This window comes from Rousettus aegyptiacus, unplaced genomic scaffold (assembly GCF_014176215.1).
Source record: "Rousettus aegyptiacus isolate mRouAeg1 unplaced genomic scaffold, mRouAeg1.p scaffold_m13_p_4, whole genome shotgun sequence".
NCBI lineage: Eukaryota > Metazoa > Chordata > Mammalia > Chiroptera > Pteropodidae > Rousettus > Rousettus aegyptiacus.
This window is the reverse complement of record NW_023416307.1, coordinates 49,267,920-49,288,405: the sequence shown is the minus strand read 5'-3', so window position 1 is coordinate 49,288,405 and position 20,486 is coordinate 49,267,920. Positions and strand designations below refer to the sequence as shown.

Sequence of the window (20,486 nt, the reverse complement as noted above, 5' to 3'; positions counted from 1 at the left end):
GAAATAGCTAACTCTTTCTACATTTGATATAGAATCTAGTAGAAGGTGGCTTGATTAACTGAAGTGTCTGAGGACACTTAATGTTTAAGCATCAATAGTTTCTAGTTATCAAGAAAAGCTGTGTAGATTCCAGGAATATGCCATTCAATTAAAAAAAAGTTTATAACCAGAGAAGAAACATTTATAAAGATTATATATTCTTTGAAATGTTCTACTTTTACTGTTAATTCCTAAAGGTGCTAAAAAGATTGAGACATAATCAGTTATGAAAAGCAATAAGCCATCACACTAAGTACAGATGGTCAAGGGGTTATATAAGACTTTAGGCAGTAGAAGTGTGACGGTTTAAACAGTTGATTATGGCACTGAAGAAATAAGCGGTACAGTTATGGTAACAGTCAAAATTTACTGAATTACTACTTTATGGCAGTATGTTGAATACCTTTAGAGGCCTTATCTGTTTCAGCCTCAGGACAACTCTATCATATCAGTGATGTTATCTTCATTTTACAGTGAGAAAGTCAGGAGGTACATCCAGGGAGTCTGCCTCCAAACTCTCACTCAGAGCCACTATGCTGTTAGAACACCCCACGTGTGCATTTTAATGAATACGCCTATGCTTTTTAGGTTGGGTTAAAAAAGCATACATTTAAATATAAAGTATCCACACTGCAGGTTGGAGTAAGTGAGCCTGATTTACAGACCCTATCATCTTAGAACTGGCGAAAGTCTACTGAAAGAAAGGTGGTTTTGAGAATGGTTCCTCCACACGAAGGAACTTGTCTAAATCCGTCTGCTTTTTCGATGCCCACCCCAAATGCCACCTCTTTCAGGAAGTCGTCTCTGGTTATACAAAAAGATATACATGGGAGATATTTCCAATTATTAAGCGACGAAGCCAATAATTGAAAGACGGATTTTATCATCAAACTTACCCTAGCTCCTTTCCTGGCCTCAGTTTCTTTAAACTGAAAGAAAGCGTTGGTTAGCCTTTTTTTTTTATTTTTTTTTATCATTTCTATTCCTAACCTCTTCAAATTTCTGCCAAAGCTGTTTTAAAACGTAACTCTCCTTGCTCAGACCTGCAGGAGGCGGCTCCTTCGCGTTGGCAGCTAAGCAGGGCGGGGCTGGAGAAGCAGGAGAAGAGAGGCGGGGGCTCGGAGGGAAGCGCAGCGCGCAGCCACGTGACTTCCTTCCCAAGGAACCTCCGCTGCCGGCCTCCCAGCAACCGCTGCATCCCGCCTAACAACGCCCGCGCGTTCCGGTTGGCCCTCGGGAACGCATGTGGCAAGAAGGCACCCACGGTCGCGCTGCTCATTGGCTTGAGCTACGGTCGCTCAGGCGCGTTGCCCGAGCGCCCGCAGGCGGTGCTGCCGGAAGCCCCTCCCATTGGCCACTGGTTCGTGGCTGGCTGGCGGAGGCTGTCACTCCCCGGCAGCTTCCCTGAGGCCGGGTCTCTGCTGGGGGTGGGAGGAGGAGGGGCCGGACTGGGGCCTGACTAGCCGTCGCTGCCGCCGTCGTCTTCGCGGCTGCTATGACAAGCGGGCGAGGCGTCCTCCCCAGCTCCGCGCAGCTCTAGTCGCGGCCGTGCGCCCGCAGTAGCCGTCTGGGTCCCCAGCGCGGCCGCTCCCCGGTTCCTTTGGCTCTTCCAGCGGCGCCTGCGAGGCGAGGCGAGGAGGAGGCAGGATGAAGATGACGGTGGATTTCGAGGAGTGTCTGAAGGATTCGCCCCGCTTCAGGTAACCGGCGCGGCCACCCGGAGCCAGGCCGGCGTCACGCCGGAGCTGTCTCTCCCGGCGATGGGGGCGTAAAAGCCGGCGGGTGGAACACACGGAGGGCCCCGCAGCCCGCGCCTTCCGACGGGGCGAGCGGCCGTTGCCACCACTCCCCATCCGGCGAGGGCACTGCAACCCCAACCGGCCCTTCCTGAGCGGGGAGGCTGAGCCGGGAGGAGACGTTGCGTCTTCATTCCCCTTCCTCGTCCTCTGCTCTGGGCGAAGCGCCTTAGAAGCTGGGCGCCCCCGCTCCGCTTGGGGGAACTGGGGTGCAGCTGCGTCCCCAAAGACTCGTGCCCTTGTCAGGAGCGCGCTGTCGTCCCCTTCCTCCTGCAGCTCATCCTTTCCCCTTCCTTCCGCCCCTCCTTCGTCTCCACCCCCACCCCTTCTTTAAGGGAGCTTGTAGGGCACCCTCTTGCAGTTCACTTAGTTCCTCTTTGCGCTTTTCCGCTCCCCTTACCGGGAGGAGGAAGTGGTGGGGGGCGAGCTGGGATGTGGACTTCTGCCGCTTGCATACCCCTTGCCAGAGGGGCTCTCAGGAAGGCCCTGGCGGGTGATTTGCTCAGGAGTCGGGGGTGGGAGTGCTTTGACCAACCACATTTTGTCGACTGTGGTCTGAGACTATCTTGCTTTGCTTTCCACTTAAGCTCTTCGAAGGGAGCACCGCTGTCGAGAGGTATAGGGTTGAGGGGTGAGGAGTCGGGGAAACAGTGCATTTCCGTTTTGAGGATGGAAGTAGGAGGACCCTGAAGATTTCATATACGTCCCTCTTCCAGTAGCGTCGGCCTAGGAGGGCCCGGGATCACAGTGGGATGCTCCCAGAGGATCTGTCACGTAAACTAACCTGGTGGCGCTCCGATTCTTATGGGCTACCCTCCCTCCTGTGTGCAAGGCGTCCTGACGACGTTCAAAGAACGTGCTCTTTCCGTTTCGGGCATCGTAGGAAACTCCTGAATTGTTTTGGAGAATGGAGTTTTGCTAGGTTGTATTTTACAGTGCATTTACAGAGCTGTCCTTAGGCCTTAAAAATAAGGCCTTAAAACTTCCGTTAGATAGTGACATTTCTTGAAAGCTTCCGCAGAGCGTTGGTGCGTGTGTGTGTGTGCGTGTGTGCGTGTGCGTGTGTGCGTGTGCATGTGTGTGTGCGTGTGTGCGCCTGCTGATCCTTAGGCCAGCCTGGGTTGTAAATTTTTGCATCTTCCGCCTAAGAAATAACTGTCCCCATCCTTATCACTGTTAATTAGATTTCCCATTCTATTTTCAGTGAAAAGCAAAGTTTTGTAAAACTAAAGAACAGCTACTTCCAAGAGAAAATTTAAAAACATTTTTGGTTTGACCTTTGATTTTTTTTTTTGTTGTTAATTTTATTTGAAAGAGCTTAGGGCTGTTGCTTGTAAACAGCTGCACTTGGTTTGATTACTGTCGTTGATATTTTTGAAACTTTTCTGCATGATTTGAAGGACTCAGGAGAGACATATGGATAGTCTAGGACAGCTTTACAGGTTAGATTTAGGAGCATGTGGCAAATGAAGTAGTTTAAAGTATATCTTAAAAAGTTCTGCTTTTCGTGAAATTTTTATTAATATGATTCAGCTATTTTTTAAATGAAGTAATCACAGCATTTTCTCCTAGAGAATATGACTTTGTGCTTAGTTTGTTTCACATTTAAAGTGTGATTTAAAAAAATCGAGTTGAGAGGGGTGACTTGGAAAACGTCTAGCCACTGGTGTTGGTCACAAACCACGTGATATTGTGGTTTTTGAAATAAAGGAATCATTGAATATAGAATAAGAGGGAAAGATGCTGATTAAGTTGTATGGAATATTATCGCGAACTTTTGTTAAACTTGAATGTAAATCTGTTCTGTTTTAATTAAGATAGTAGAGATTTTCAAGATGTGTTCCAGTATTCTAGTTATTATTGGCTGCAAATTGGGAAGAGAAACCAAGATTAAAAAAAGCTCCAATATTTTGTATACATTTTTGGGCCCAGATTAGATTTGCAGTAGAGGGAAGAATGCCAAGAAATGCCTCATCATTTTTAGTTTTTCTGTAACCCCATTAGATTTCTGTAGCATTTGAAAAGAATATTTCAGAAGTCTTTATTCATGTGCTTTATGTGAAAGAAAAACTTGATTTTTAAGAATATTATACACGTTTATGAGTGATATATTGAAACTTTCATATCAAAACAGAAGATTTATGAGGACTGGGCTTATATTTTTGATAGCAAGCCAGCTACCCTATTTATTCCTTGTAGTGTCCTGCTCAATTTTGCTGTTTTTAAGTTAATTCCTATTTTTATTTTAATTCACAAATGAATCTTGTGGCATTTGAGCCTGGCCTGTGGACATAACTGCCTTGGGTGCTATAGAATTAATGCAAGGCAGGTCTTGCTAAAGAAAAATTTCACCAGTGTTCCAGCTTTAAAGGTTAATTTTCCTGTTAATTCCATAAGGAAAACAGGAGGAGGACTGGTTGAAATAGGGAGAGGAGGATCTTGCAGTTGCAACATTGTCTTTAGTAATTTGAATAAAGTCCTGGCTACTTTTATATTAGGATGAACTTTTTTTTTTTTTGATTGGAAGGCACATTTCTTTGTGTAATTTTGGGTTGCCTTTTTAGTTTTTTAAATACCATTCTAAATGTCAAAATCTTGTTCATCTAAAAATCTACAAGAAAGTAAATGCTCTAAGTGTACTTTTTTAAAGTGGGAATTTTCCATTTTGACAAACATTTGTTGAAGTTTGAATTTGTTTGGGCTGTAAGTTGTATGAGTAGTTGCTTTTTAAAATTTTATAAATTGTGCTTTTCCTTTATGTAAACTTGATTTACCTTAGAAATGAATATTTTGCTTGAAACAAAAAGTTCAATCAACCAGTGTTTCTGAATTATGAAAGATTTTTGCTGTAAACAGTGCTCAAAAATAAAAATATTGGTATTTGCAAACCTTCAAGCACCTTAGTCTTTATCTAATATGTTTATTTTTTTTATCCTTAACAATGTTTGTTGTGTACTATTCTGAAGGTTTTTAGTCTGTAGATACTATTTCAGGTATGACTTTTGTTCAAAAACTTAGGATCAAAATCTTAAAAAGGTGTTTTGGGGCAAAAATTTGTTGATTATGTTTTGCTGTTAAATTGGTGCCAGCCTTGGCTGCTTTGTCATTACCTTCCATTTTTAGAATAGATACACTCTTAACCCCTGGTAATTTCTACATGAAAAATATGTAATGGGCAGGGATAATGGGAAATATGTTTTTATCTCAGAGATGGTTGAATGAAATTATAAAATAGTTTTATTGTGAATCGAAATACAGGAATCCTGCTATTTCTCACTGTGTTTTCTAATTCTTCATTTAATGTAGTAAGTTCAAGTAAGGAATAACAAGCTTTTATAATGTGCCAGCCTCATACTTAGATGCCTTTATAGTTACTCTGTCATTTAATGTTAAAATATACAGTCTCAAGAGGTGGGAATTAATATTCTTATTTTAAAAATGTTCAAAAAACTCTCAAACTGGATATTTTGAGAAATTAAATTGACTATCTTAATGGCAGACTTTCAAATGGTGCATCTGGAAGTAAATTCACTTTAACTCTATCTCTTAAACCACAGGCTTTTATTGCATTAATTAAACATGCAATAAATAATAAATATTAATTAAGTCAGTATGTGTCTTTTAGCATATAGATGTTTAAAAACTGGCTTTTGTGTATTATCTAGAAACATCTTTTCTATCTTATCATTGTAGAATATTTTGTGTGATTTTATAGTGATTTTAGTTTCATGTAATGCAACCAGATTTTAGTTTTGAGTGTGAGAGATAATATAATTTTCTTTCTAATAAAAGTCACTTGCTCTAATACCTTTTATTGAATAATCCATTCTTTCTCCATTGACTTAAAATTATACACACATACACATACATAGGCACATACATAGGTCTTTTTCTGGATTCTACTCTTTTCCACTAATATGTTTGTCTATTCTTCTGCAAATGCCATTAATATTTTAGAGTATGTTATAGTCTGTTGTATATATGATATCTGGTAGGACAAATTTTCTCGTTATTTTCAAAAATTTAATGGCTATTGAATATTTTGTCTTTATAGTTTTTTAAATTTCAGAAGAGAGTATGCCTTTCTATGTTTTGGCCTTATTATTTTAAAGTTTTTGTTATGTAAAATTTCAGTGATGATCTAACTATGCGCTGTTTACAAGGGGCATATTTTAGTTTCAAACACAAATAGGTTTCAGGTAAAAGTATAGAAAAAGATAAAACCATGCAAACCGTACCCAAAAGAGAGCCAGAATGGATATACCAGTATCAGCTAAAATAGACTTTTAAGACAAAAATTACTAGATATAAATGACATTTTATAATGATAATAGGTCAGTCCATTGGTAAGACATGACATTTATAGGCATATGCACTTTGCAGGGCCCCAAAACGCATGAAGCAAAAACAGACAGACTTGAAGGGAGAAATAGATAATTCGATAATAATAGTTGGAAACACAAATGCTTTCAGTAATATGTAGAACAAGTAGGCAGATGATCAATAAGGAAATAGATGTGAACAATACTATAAACCAATAAGACTTAATAGGTATTTATAGAACACTTTACAGAACAACAGCAAAATTCATGTTCTTCTCAAGTGCACATGAAACATTTTCTAGCATAGACTATGTGTTAGGCCATTAAACAAGTTTTAATAAATTTAAAAGAATTGAAATCATAAAATACGTTTTTTGACCACAATGGAATGAAATTAAAAATTAATAACAAAAGAAAATCTGAAAGATTCACAGGTAAGTGAAAATTAAGCAGTACACTCCTAAATAACCAGTGGCTCAAAGAACTCACAAGGAACTTAGGAAATACTTTCAGACAAACAAAAACAAAAACAAAACATACTTATGGGGTGCAACTAAAGAAGTATGTTGAGGGAAATTTCTCTCCAGAAACGCTTATGTTAAAAAAAAAGATCTCAAATCGGTGATGTAACCTTCCATTTTAAGAAACTAGAAAAAGAAGAGCAAACTAATTTGAAAGCAGGAATAAGAGGAAATAAAAAAAGACAAAGAAATAAATGAAAATAGAGAATAAACAATAGAGAAAATCATTGAAACTAAAAGTTGGTTATTTGAATAGATCAACGAAATTGATAATCCTGTAGCTAGACTGACCATGAAAAAAAGGGAGAAAACTCCCTTTATGAGATTCAGGAATTAAAGAGGGGGCCTCACTGGTATCTAATAGAAATAAAGATTCTAAGAGAATACTATGAATAACTATGACCATAAATATATAGTCTAGGTGAAATAAATATTCTCTTAGAAAGATATAAACTACTGAAACTGATTCAAGAAGAAATAGAGTATCCAAATAGACATAAAAATAGATTGAATTAGTAGTCAAAAAGCTTCTTAAAAAAAAAAAAAAAGGCCAAGACAAGATGGCTTCACTTATGAATTCTACCGAATGTTTAAAGGTGAACTAACAATGCTTCACAAACTCTAGCATGAATAGAAGAGAAGGTATCAGTTCTCAACTCATTGTATAAGGCCAGTATTACCCTGCTATGAAAGCCAGATATCACAAGAAAACTATAGACAGTATATAAAATACAGATATAAAAATCCTCAACAAAATGTTAGCAAACCAAACGTAGCAACATATAAAAAGGATTGTACACCATGACCAAGTGGGATTTATCCCATGAATGCAAAAATCAGTCAATGTGATATACTATATTAATAAAAGGACAAAAACCACATAGTCATCTTAATAGATTATGAGAAAGCTTTTGACCAGATTTAACACATTTTTATGATGAAAATAATAAGTAGGAATAGAGAACTTCCTCACCTTGATAAAGGACATCTATAAACACTCTCAGCTAGTATTATACTTAATGGTGAAAGACTAAAAGTTTTTTTCCCAAAATCAGCAACAAGAAATCCACTCTCCTCACTTCTATTCAACAGTGTGGTGGAGATTGTAGCTAGAGTAGTTAGGCAAGAATATAAAGTAAAAAGCATCCATAAGAGAAAAGAAGTAGTAACACTATCTCTGCTTTAGATTATGTATCTTCTATATAGAAAATCTTAAGGAATCTACAAAAATCAATTAGAACTAGTAAGTTCAGCAAGAAGCACAATTCAAGATACAAGATTAGTATATAATAATCATTTGTATTTCTATATAGTAGCAAATAAAATAATTCCATTTAACAGTGGCATCAAAAAGAATAAAACATTTAGAAATAAATTTACCAAAGAAGTGCAAAACTGTACACTGAAGACTATTTAGTATCATTTAAAGAAATTAAAGACCTGAATAAATGGAAAGATGTTCCATGTTTATGGATCAGAAGACTTAATGTCATTAAGGTGATTGTATTCCCCAAATTAATCAAGAGAATAAAGACAATCCTCTCAAAAAATTGTAGCTGGTTTCTTTGAAGATTGTCAAGTTGATGCTACAGTTGATATGGAAATGCAGGGGACCCAGAATAGAAGAAACAATGTTGAAGAAGAAGAACAAAGTAGGGGGATTCACTTCCAAATTTAAAAACTTAATATAAAGCTATTGTAATCAAGGCAATGTGGTACTGGCATAAGGATAGAAATATAGATCAGTGGAATACAATTGAGAGTCTAGAAACAAACTCTTAAATTTATAATAAACCAATATATGACAAGGTTGCCAATACAGTTCATTGGGGGAAAGAAGACTTCTCAGCAAATGGTGCTAGAATAACTGGATATCCACATGCGAAAGAATGAAGTTGGATTCCTACACCATGTGCAAAATTAACTCAAAATGGATCATAGACCTAAATGTAAGAGCTAAAATGACAACATTCTTAGAACATGTAGGTGTAAATCTTTGTGACCTTGAATTAGGCAATAGTTTCTTAGGTATGACACCTGAAAGTACAAACAACTAAAGAAAAAAAATTGATAAATTGGATTTCATCAAAATTGAAAACTTTTGTGCTTTAAAGGACGTAACACTGGTTCCCATAGAGTTTTCTACTCCACTATCCACCTGTCTCTCCACTTTTGGGGACAGCGGTTTTCTCTGTGACTCTACTTCCCTGATGGATCTAGGGAGAGTTGTTGAGTTTTGTTTGTTCAGCTTTTTACTTGCTAGGATGGTGTGGTGATTTCTAAGCTTCTTAACATGTAGATCCAGAAGTCTCAGTGTGGTTATGTTTTTAAATTTTCTATTAAATACTGATGTTGAGCACTTTTTAAGTACTTATTGGCAATTTGAATATCTTTTGTGAAATGTATGTTCACATCCTTTGCCCATTAAAAAATGGGTTATCTTTATTTTTGAAGTTCTTTATATAGTCTAGATACATGAGTATGTATATCGAATACATATTTCATAACTGTTCTCTTTGCTTTATTTAAAAAAATGGATTTTATTTTTTAGAGTAGTTTTAGGTTCACAGCAAAATAGGAAGATAACAGAACATTTCCATGTATTCTCTACTCCCAGACATGCATAGCCTGCTCCATTATCAGCATCCCTCACTAGAGTGGTACATTTCTTAAACAGTCAATGAACCTACATCGTTACATCATTATAACCCCAGAGTCTGTAGTTTACATTAGGGTTCACTGTTGATGGTATACATTTTATTGATTTCTACAAATATATAGTGACATGTATTGATTATTGTATTTTACAGTTAGTTTTCATACCCTAAAAACTCTCTGTGCTCTGCCTCTTCCTCTCTCTACCAACCCCATGCCCCAACTACTGATGTGTATGCATGAATGTATACACATGAATGTCCTACAGTTGGAGTCGTACAGTGTGTAGCTTTTTCAGATTGACTTTTTTCACTTAATAATATACATTTAAGATTCCTCCATATCTTCATGGCTTGATAGGTCATTTCTTTTTAGCCCTGAAATATTCCATTGTCTGGATGTACCACAGTTTATCCATCTACATACTGAAGGACATCTTGGTTGCTTCCAAGTTTTGGCAGTTACAAATAAAGCTGCTGTATATATGCATGGGCAGGTTTTTGTGTGGATTTAAGTTTTCAGCTTATTTGGGTAAATACCAAAGAACGCAATTGCGGGATTATATGGAAAGCATGTTTAGTTTTGTAAGAAGCCCTCAAATTGTTTTCTATGCCCTTTTGCAATCCCACAGTATTGCTCCACATGCTTAAGAGCATTTGGTGTTGTCAAGGTTCAGTTTTTTGGGCATTCTGATAGGTGTGTAGTGGTATCTCATTGTCATCTTAGTTTGCATTTCTCTTTTGACATTCAGTGTGGAGCATGTTTTTATTTATTTGCCATCTGTATATCTTTTTTTGGCAAAGTATGTGTTGAGGTCTTTGGCCCATTTTTTAATTGGATTGCTTGTTTTCTTATTGTTGAATTTTTAGAGTTCTTTATATATTTTAAATAATAGTCCTTTATCAGATATGTATTTTCAAATATTTTCTCCCAACCTGGTTTGTCTTTTTGTCTCTTAATTCCTCCTCCTTTTTTTTTTTTCACACCTACCCTACTTGATATTCCTAGGTGGTCTCCCATCCCAAGTACTAACCAGGCCCGACCCTGGTTAACTTCCGATAGACAAGATCTGGCATGTTCAGAGTGGCATGGTCATAGACCTCCCTTTACTTTTGATATGGAAATTCTCACCGTTTTTCCTATATTGGATTTACTTTTCCTTGATTTTTCATGTTGTTGTCTTTTCTATTTACTTATTTTGACAGAAAATAGTTTTCTTACCTTCCCTCGAAAAGGTACCTTTTTTTTTTTTTTGAGGCTTTGCATGTCTGGAAATGTTTGTGGAATAGTAGGTAGAACTTTTCTCTCAGAATTTGTAGGCACTGCCTCATTGTCTTTTGGTTTTCAAAGTTACTGTTGACATATGGTGCTGTTTTGATTTCCTTTTTCATTTTTCATCTTTGAAGGTTTTTTAGATTTTTCTCTTTATTTCTGGTATTCTGAAATTTCATAACGATATGCCTTTGGGTGGGTCTTTTTTATTCATTGTCTTGGATACTCCTTTCAGTCTGAAAACTCATGTCCGAACTAACATATCCATCGATAGATTAAAGAAGATGTGATACAATGGAATATTACTCATCCATAACAAAAGATGAAATACTGCCATTTGTGACAACATGGGTGGATCCTGAGATTATCATGCTAAGAGAAATTAGTCAGAAAAAGTTGAGAACAGTATGATTTCACTCGTATGTGGGATATGAAACTAAAAGCAACAAGCAAACAAGACCAACAGAGACTCATGGACACAGTGGATTAGTGTTTACCAGAGGGAAAGGGAAGGAGAGGGAGGTAGATAGAGGTAAAAATATTATTTCTTTGATTATCTTTTTTGTTGTCATTTTTTCATAGAATTTTGATTATGTTTGTATTTTGAAATAATTCTCTAATTTTCTTTTTTCTCTTTTCCTGTTTATTTACCTTTCTGTTCTTTCTGCATGATAAATCCAACTTATTTTCTAACCCTAGTTTTCATGGGTTCTTTCTTACTGTCTGAATATTCATTTTATTTATTTATTTATTTAAAATAAATTTTATTATTCAATTACAGTTGATATACAATCTTATATTAGTTTCTGGTGTACAGCATGATTATAGACATTTATATAACTTATGGAATGGTCATCCCAATAAATCTAGTACCCATCCGACACCATACAATATTATCGTATGAAAGTTTTTACAAGATGATTGACTGTATTCCTTATGCTGTACTTTACATCCCTATGATTGTTTTGTAGCTACCAATTTGTACTGCTTAATCTCACTTTTTTCATGCACCCTCCAACTTCCCTCCCATCTGGTAACCATCAAAATGTTCTCTTTATCTGTGAGTTTGTTTCTGTTTTGTTTGTTTATTTTTTCTTTAGATTCCATATGTAGGTGAAATCCTATGGCATTTGTCTTTTTTTTGTCTGACTTACTCTACTCAGCACAATATTTTCTATGTTCATCCATGTTGTTGCAGATGACAAGGTTTCATTATTTTTTATGTCTGAATAATATTCCATTTTATATATGTACCACCTCTTTATCTTATCTATTATCAACACCTAGGTTGTCTCCATATTTTGGCTATTGTAAATAATGCTTCAGTGAACATATGGATTCACTTGTCCCTTGGAAGTAGTGTTTTGGGTTTGTTTGGATAAATAACCACAGGTGGGATTACTGAGTCCTTCTTTGTCTTTCGTTATAGCCCTTGTTTTAAAGTCTTTTTTGTCTGTTGTAAGTATGCTACCTTACCTTCTTTTTTGTTTTGTTTCCATTTTCATGAAATATGTTTTTCCATTCCTTTACTTTCAATCTGTGTGTGTGCTTTGATCTGAAGTAAGTCTGTCGTAGGCAGTATATATAAGGATTTTGTTTTCTTACTCATTCAGTCACCCTGTTTTTTTATTGGAGCATTTAATCCATTTACATTTAAGTAATTGTTTATACATATGTAGTTAGTGCCATTTTATTATTTATTTTGAATCTTTTGCCAATCCCTTCTAGCCTGCAAAGTTTCTGTTTAGAAATCATCTGACAGTCTATGGGAGCTCTCTTGTAGGTAACCAAATGCTTTTCTCTTGCTGTTTTTAAGATTCTCTCTTTGTCTTTAAACTTTAGCATTCTAATTATGATGTGTCTTGGTGTGAGCCTCTTTGGTTTCATTTTGTTCGGGACTCTCTGAGCTTCTTAGGCTTGTATGTCTGTTTTCTTCACCAGGTTAGGTAAGTTTTCAGTCATTATTTCCTCAAATCGGTTTTCAATTTCTTGCTCCCTCCCTTCTCTTTCTTATACTTCTATGATAAAAATGTTGTTATGCTTAATGTTGTCCCCAAAGGCTCTTTAAACTGTTCTCATTTTTTGGATTCTTTTTTCTTTGTTGCTGTTCTGATTGAGTGTTTTCTGCTACCTTATCCTCTAAATCACTGATTCAATCCCCTGCTTCATCTAATTTGTTGATTCTAATATGTTCTTCATTTCAGTTATTATATTCTTCATTTCTTAGTGGTTCTTTTTTATGTTTTTGTTCTCCATTTTTATGTTTTCTATCTCTTTGTTAAATTTCTCACTGAGTTCCTCTACTCTTCCCCTGTGTTCATTGGGCATCTTTATAACTATTTCGAACTCTGCATCTGGTAGATTGCTTGTCTTTGTTTAGTTCTTTTTCTGGAGCTTTGTTCTGTTCTTTAATATGGAACATGTTTCTTTGTCTCCTCATTTTGGCGGCCTCCCTGTGCTAATTTCTATGTATTGGGTAGGGTTCCTCTGTCTCATGTTCTTAGTAGAGTGGCCTTATATAGTAGGTGTTCTGTGGGTCCTAGTGGTGCAGGATTCCCTGGTTATCTGAGCTGGGTGCTTCAGGTGTGTCCCTTCTGTGGGTTGTATGTGTCTTTTTGTTTTAGTTGAGCCTTGGAGATGTGAGGGATTTATTCGTTGCCTGAATTGTTGTGAGGACGGGCCATTGAGGGGTTGACCCTGTGGAGCAGGACTCTGGTGCCTGGCCAGTCTACCTTTAAGGTGTGTCCTTCTCAGATGCAACCCTGGGTGGTACTCTGGCTCTGGTTGAAGCTGGCCACTGGTATATCAATCCAAGGGCCCCCTGGAAGGGGCCCTGCTGCAGGCCAAGTTCAGCCACAGCCTGCGCTTTGCCCAGGGCCATCTGGCAAGAGTTATGAAGCAATCTGAAGATGGCTATACCACCTGCTCTTGGCTTGGAGGTGCCTCAAGAGGCCAAGCTGAAGGTCAGAGCAAGTGTGTCTATCACTGAGTAAGTCCATGCATGGGCCCCTTAAGAGACATGTTTGTGACTCCAACCACAATTTCTGCTGGTTTTCACAGCCAGAAATTGTGGGAATTTTTCTTCCCAACAATGGAACCCTGGGCTGGGGAGCCTGGTGTGGGCCTGAGACTCCTTGCTATTCTGGGAGGACCTCCACAGCTGATACCTGCCCTGATTCTCAAATGCCACATGTGAGTATAGATACCAGCCTGTTTCATGTCTCTGTCCCTGCTACCAATCTTGAGGTGGCCTCTTCTGAGCATCCCCAGTTGTAGGACTTCTGTTCAGCTAGACTTCAGGCGACTCCTGGTGATGAGTGTTCTATGGTTTAGTTGTAGTTTTGATGTGGTTGAGGCAAGCACAGCATTTACCTACTCCACCATCTTGATCAGAAACCGTGAAAATGAATATATATATATTATATATGTATATAATATATAATATATTTACCCATTCTTTAACATTTTTAATACATCTGAAGAAATTAATCATAGTTAAAATTTTTCTCTCTGAATTATCTCTTTCCTCTAAGTTTTATTTTGTTCATTTGTTTTCATCTCTGAATTTTTTTTTTTAGAAGTCTTCATTAAATGTTTCTGCTGATCCTTGGCTCTCTTTTCACATCACAGAATGAGGTACTTATAAGGTTATTGGAAGTATGGTCTACTTTCTTATGGCTTGTTGACTGGTGGATTTCACTACAAGGTAGTATTTTAATTGGGAGCACTCTCAAATGTCAGGATCTTTAGGACTCTTCTTGTTTACTTGACAAATGTTCTTTAAGAGCCCTATTCTGCCTGATAGATACAGCCTAAATGCTTGCTCTGAAGGAATTGAGCTAGGTAGGTAAGGAGGCTGGAGAAGGGCTGTGGGTAGGGAGTTCTTACTTTCATTGGGACTTTTTCTGACTTTTACTCAATACTTATGATTTCATTATGATCTTTAGTCAGGGTCTGGGAGGAATGGTCATCATGTCAGGATAGAGGAGTGGTGTGAGCATCTGAGGAGTCTAATTGCTCCTTGTAAATACAGGATTTCATATATATATATATATATATATATATATATATATATATATATATAGAGTTTGTTTGTTTGTTTGTTTGTTTGTTTTCATCCACTCCTTCATCCCTGCATTTTGAGACATATGGCTTTTTTATGCTTCTAACCATCATCTTGGGATTCTGTGTGGTGAATCTTCTTGTTTCAAATTGGCTTTACCAGTGCACTTTGAAGACTCAGGTTTTGGCTTTCTCTGGTCTAAGTGAATTTAGTCTTCATTTATCGGCCATTCAGTTTTTAGAATTGTGTCATTACTATTTGGCTTCTGTTTTTTGTCCTTGTGGATTAGCACTTTTTTTCCCATTGAAAAAAATTTAGTCAATTTTGGAGAAAATGGAGAGAAATGGGTGTATTCAATCTGTGATATTTAACTGAAAGTTTCTGTGTTGTTGATAGGCAAGGCATAATTTATACTGTAGAACTACCTGTTAGGGTAGTGAGTATGGACCAAGTATGTGGGCTTTCAAAGAAGATTACCTGTTTGACTTCTTTTTTACTTATTGTTTGTGAGACCTTGGGCAGATTTTTTACTTTTTTCCAGGCTAAATGAATGAGAATAATAGTGCATTGTTGAGAATTCAGAATGTCTTTCACAGTGGGTAGGGAATATCCACTTAATAATGTTAATTCTCCTTTTTCTTTCTCTTGCATCCTTGAAGAGTAGCTTGGATGATTTAGTGATGTGGAAATAAACTATTGGTTGGTAGCATCTAAAATGCATAAAAGATTAGATATGTTACTTGTAAAATTTAAAATCATCAGTGTTGTAGATGATGGACAGACTTCACTCAGCTTTGTAGGATAGCAGTAAAGGTCTTATGTATCATTTGTTACAAGTTTATTGTTCTTTTGAGGATAATGAATCTTTTTTTCTTATAACTCTTTTTAAGATTTTTTTCATTTGCCTGTGGTTTTCTTCAGTTGTACTATATGTTTAGGTGTGGATTCTGTTGTAGTCATCCTACTTGGGGTTTGTAGAGCTTTTTTGTGTGAGGTTTGTAGAGTATTTTTCATTAGCTTATAAAATTCCTGGTTATTATCTCTGTAAATATTGCCTCTGCTTCACTGTCTTCTCTTCTTCCGAGACTCAGAACCACATATGTTAGAATTTTTTGCTGTGTCCTATACATCTCTCTGTTCTTTTCTGAAGTGTTATGCTTCATTGAGAATTAGAATATTTCCTGTTTATTAAGTTGATCTTCTGTTGTTTATAAACTGCTGTTAAACCTATCTGTGGAGTTCTTCAACTGTATTTTTAACTTTAGGAAATTTCATTTGATTTTCTTTTCTGTAGGCTCTTGTTCTTTCCTGGAAATTGCCAAATTTTCATCTGTTTCTTACATATTTTTCTCTAGTTTCATGAATATTACCACTTTTAGTTCCATCTAACAGAACCAATATCTAGATAACACGTGGGTCTATTTCTATTTGTTTTTTAAATTTTTTTAAAGTTCTTTTCTTGGGCCCAGTTTTTGATTTAATGCTGTACACTATATATTAAAATTGTAGATGCTTTGGATGATGTTATCTTTCTCTAGAGATGGTCCCTTCTTTCTTTTGTTAGGTAGATAAAATAGCATATGATCATCTTAAGTCAAATCATGGAGTAAGTTTTATTAGTTTCCTGTCGCTGCTATAATAAATTACCCCAAACTTAGTGGTCTAAAACAATAGTCTCCAACTTTTTTTGGTACCAGGGACTGGTGCTCCTATGAGAATCTAATGCCTGATGATCTGAGGTGGAACTGAGGTGGTGGTGCTAGTACTGGAGAACAGCTGCAAATACAGATGAAGCTTTGTTCTCTTGCCACTCACCTCTTCCAATACTGCTGGGTTCCTAATAGGCCAGGGACCAGTTGGGGACCCCTGGTCTAAAACAACACAAAGTTGTTATCTTACAGGTCTAGAGGTGAGAATTTCAACATATGTCTCACTCAGCTAAAATCAAGGTTAACCGCATTCCTTTCTAAAAGGTTCAGAGGAGAATCTTTATATTTTTGCCTTTCCCAGTTTCAGGGGGTTGACCATGTTCCTTGGCTTGTGGCTTCCTTCTCTCTTCAAATCCTGCATTGACTGTGATATTCTCTATTTTGTCTCCCTTTTTCATTTATAAGGACCCTTGTGGTAACATTGGGCCTACCCAGATCAGGTCAGATGATTTTCAACTTTAATTCTATTTGTTGCCTAATTTGCCTAATATATACACAAGCTCTGCGGTTTAGGATGTTGATATCCTTGGGTGGTCATTATTCTGGCCACTGCATTCACCCTCTGGCTCCCAAAGATTCACATTTGTTCCCCATGCAAAATATATTCACTCCATTCTCACGTCCCCAAAAGTCTCAACTTGGATTGAAATATTGCCAAAGATCCAGTTAATGTTCATTAGTTTACACATTATTTTCGTATAATCAAAGTGCAAACTTTTGGTAGCTTTGCTATTTTGTATTTAGTAATATGTTATAAAATTTCCATATTGCTAGGAAGGTTTTATGATTTTAAATTATGGTTGTATTATATGTCTATGAAGATGTTATGGCATAACACTTATTGCTTATTCCTGTGTTGGATGTATTGTTCCTCCACTTTTCTGAATTATAGATAATATGATAACTAACATTCTCATATTACTTTTTTGATGAGTGTAGAAAAATTATCTTGTAGAATATTCCACTTCCTGAATTTATCTCATTGTGTCCTATGGCTAGATTCAGTTTGAACATTTTTGGCAAGAATACTCGTAGGTGGTGATGTAATGTGTCATTTAATCAGGTGTGTCATGAAGTTTGTTTGTCTTCCCATTGACAATGTAAAGTTTGATCACTGGTGCTATAGGTGGGGAACCAGGGAGAGGGAGAAGCTTGTAGATCAAAGGCCTTGAAGTCGAGAGGAGCTTGATCTTCAACAGAAAGAAGGCCAGTGTGGGCTGGAGCAGAGTGAGCAAGAGAAATAGTGGTAGGCCACAAGTTCAGAGAGATAGACAGGGACAAGATTATGTTAGGCCTTATAAATCATCCATGGTAAGAAGTTTGGATTTTACGATTAGTGTAATAGGAAGTCATTAGAAAGCTTTAGCAATGGTGAGAAATGATAAGGCTTATATTTTTAAAATATTTTGGCTCCTGTTTGGAAAATGGGTTAGTGGGGTGAGATATGGAGAGACCAGGTAAAGAAGCCATTGCAGGAAACTACTTTTCAGGCAAGAGATGACTTGGGAGATGGAGATAATTTTTTGTGGTAGAATCAATAAGAATTGCTATTGAATTTTTATAGGGAAGAATAAAGGACATTTTTGGCTTTAGCAATTGGGTGAATGGAGGTATCGTTTACTAATAAGGGGAAGGCAAGGGAAGAACAGATTTTTGTTAAAAATTGAGTTCTAGTTTTGTACTTGTTAAGTTTGAGATACCTAGTAGATACCCAAGTGAAGCTATTAAGTAGAATTGGCACTTCTGTGTAGGCTTTTATAATTTTACCTTACAAACTGTTATGATCCTGTACTATTTTCCTCTTTAGATTATAAACTGTTTGATACAAAGTCCACCAGTGTCTCTGTATCCTTTCACTCTCCGTACAATTCCTTGTGCACACTATAGTTGAGCTACAGACTTTTGTTGCCACAAATTACTTTCATAAAATAGTTATACATTTTCCATTTTCATGTAACATTATAATTTTCCTTTTAGGAATTTTTCTGTTATTGTATTAGTGGTGAATTGCAAAAATATAAGTATCACACGATAGCTGCTAGGGCTTGTTTAAATTTTCTTTCACAACAGAGTACAACAGGTCCTCAAATAATACTGATTCATTCCTTGTGGTTTTGTTATAACATTGATGAGGAAAAAAATCTATTTCCTGCTGGTGCCACTTGTCAGTGTGGAGTTTGTGTGTTCTGCCCATGTCTGCATGACTTCTTTCTGGGTCCTCTGGTTTACTTCCACTGCCAAAGATGTGCATGTGAGATGAATTTGCGTGTCTCATTTGTCCCAGTCTGACTGGTTATAGGGTATGTGTGAGTGCACCCTTCAATAGAAGTGTCATGTCCAGGGTTGTTTCCTGCCTTGAGCCCTGACGTGCCAGGATAGGCTCTGGCCACCCGTGATCCTGAACTGGAATAAACGAGTTGGAAATAATTATCTGTCTTGTTCTTATTCATCTTTCTTAAATGTACATATAGCTTACATTTATTTCAGAGTTTAATATTAGAAGTGTTTTGGGTCTTTATTTAGAAGTTTGGTGATGTTTTCGTGACCAAAAATATGCCGTAAGAAATTAACTCCTGTTTATATCAATTAACTTATGGTAAAAAGGTTTTTGTTATACATTTCACTTAGAGTTGCAGTTTCTAAGAACCTACCCATGATGTTAAGTGAGGACTTACTGTAAGTAAGTCAACCCAAAATTTTTAGGTCTCCTTGAGTAGTTGTCACAGTTCTTGAGAGACTCAGACTAGTTTGGTTTTGGGCTACCGGAATATTTATATATGAGGTTTCCAAGGAAATAATTATATTTAATTTCATACACTGAACTATTCAGAGAATTAATGCTTGTTGTAGTTGTATTGAAAAATTAAAAAATGTCTCATCCTGTAACTTTGATGAACTCTTAACTTTTTAGTTGGCTGCCTACTTAGAAAATCTAAGACTGCCTTTTAGTGGAATGGCAAGGTCATGTCGCAGATGACCATGTGTGGCCTGGTGTTGTGGGATGTGTTTATGACACATATTTGGAAAATATGTGTACAATCTGCTGTACATTGTATCCAAAAGTACCTTGGAAATTATGATGAAAGAATTATTAAGATGCAATAAGACTGAATATTCAAAGTTAAAGTGAGTTGGTGATAATTTTTAGAGTTCCTATATACCTTTACCCAAGAGTTCCTTTCTGGGTAAAGGGTGTCAAGTATGTGGTGACAGAAATCTAACTATGAGAGGTAAACACACAGTGTAAATATATATATGCCTCACTGTTAAAGTATACAGCTTAAATTTATTGGATTTTGTTAACCAATGTCACCATTAAAAAAATTAATAATAATAAAGAAAAGAGTTCTTGTTACTGGAAAGCATTGGGGAAGTGTGATCCTCATCTGTTAGAAAGAGTGTGGTTTGATGGCGCTTTTGCAAAGGACAAAGTAGTAAAGTATCTCAGAATTTAAAAATATATCTACTTTGTTTCAGCATTTTTACATTTCGGAATTTCTCCTAAGGGATAATAGAAAAAGTGTGCAAAATTATATGAGCAAAGATACTTAGATAAATTTATCAGATTGTTTATATATAGGAAAACTTGTGCAAGTAGAATATTGGCTAAGTATAATATTGTTTAGCTATTAAAATGTAGTGATAACTAATACTTAGAAAGCACTTAATATATACTAGGACCATTCTAATTTATATAATTTATGCAGTCAGGGTGGGTCCCACTCTTAGAAAAGCCTTGTACCTACTATCAGTATTTCGAAATTTCTTAATTTTTAAATAAGAGGTCTCATTGTTTTGCACTGGTCCCCACAAATTGTATTGTCATTTCTATGTGAACTAAAGTTTTACATTTTTAAAAGTTGAAAAAATCCAAAAGATAATTTCATGATACATGAAATTATACAAAGTTTAAACTTTAGTGTCTATAAATAAAGTTTTATTGAAGCACAGCCTTGCTTATTTATTTAAATGTTATCTATGGCTGCTTTTTTGCTGCAAGAGCAGAATTGAGGGGTTGGAACAGGGACTGTATGGCCTTCAAAGTTTCATATTTACTATCTGGCTCTTTATGGAAAGTTTGCTAGCCCTTGCTGTAAAGCACTGTACTG

General features: G+C 36.6%; 1 protein-coding gene across 9 annotated transcripts in view; it reads left to right on the top strand.

Annotated features, from left to right (window-relative positions):
* Positions 1–1,476: 1,476 nt before the first annotated feature.
* Positions 1,477–20,486, top strand: part of ACAP2 (ArfGAP with coiled-coil, ankyrin repeat and PH domains 2) — a 123,053-nt gene continuing 104,043 nt past the window's right edge. For all 9 annotated transcript variants that reach the window (XR_004950443.1, XM_016135307.2, XM_016135304.2 and 6 more), the window contains exon 1: positions 1,477–1,739. Coding sequence is in view for 8 of the 9 variants with exons in the window: in XM_016135307.2 (XP_015990793.1) it covers positions 1,687–1,739 (53 nt within the window). In the remaining variant the exon portion in view is untranslated. The remainder of the gene's footprint in view (positions 1,740–20,486) is intronic.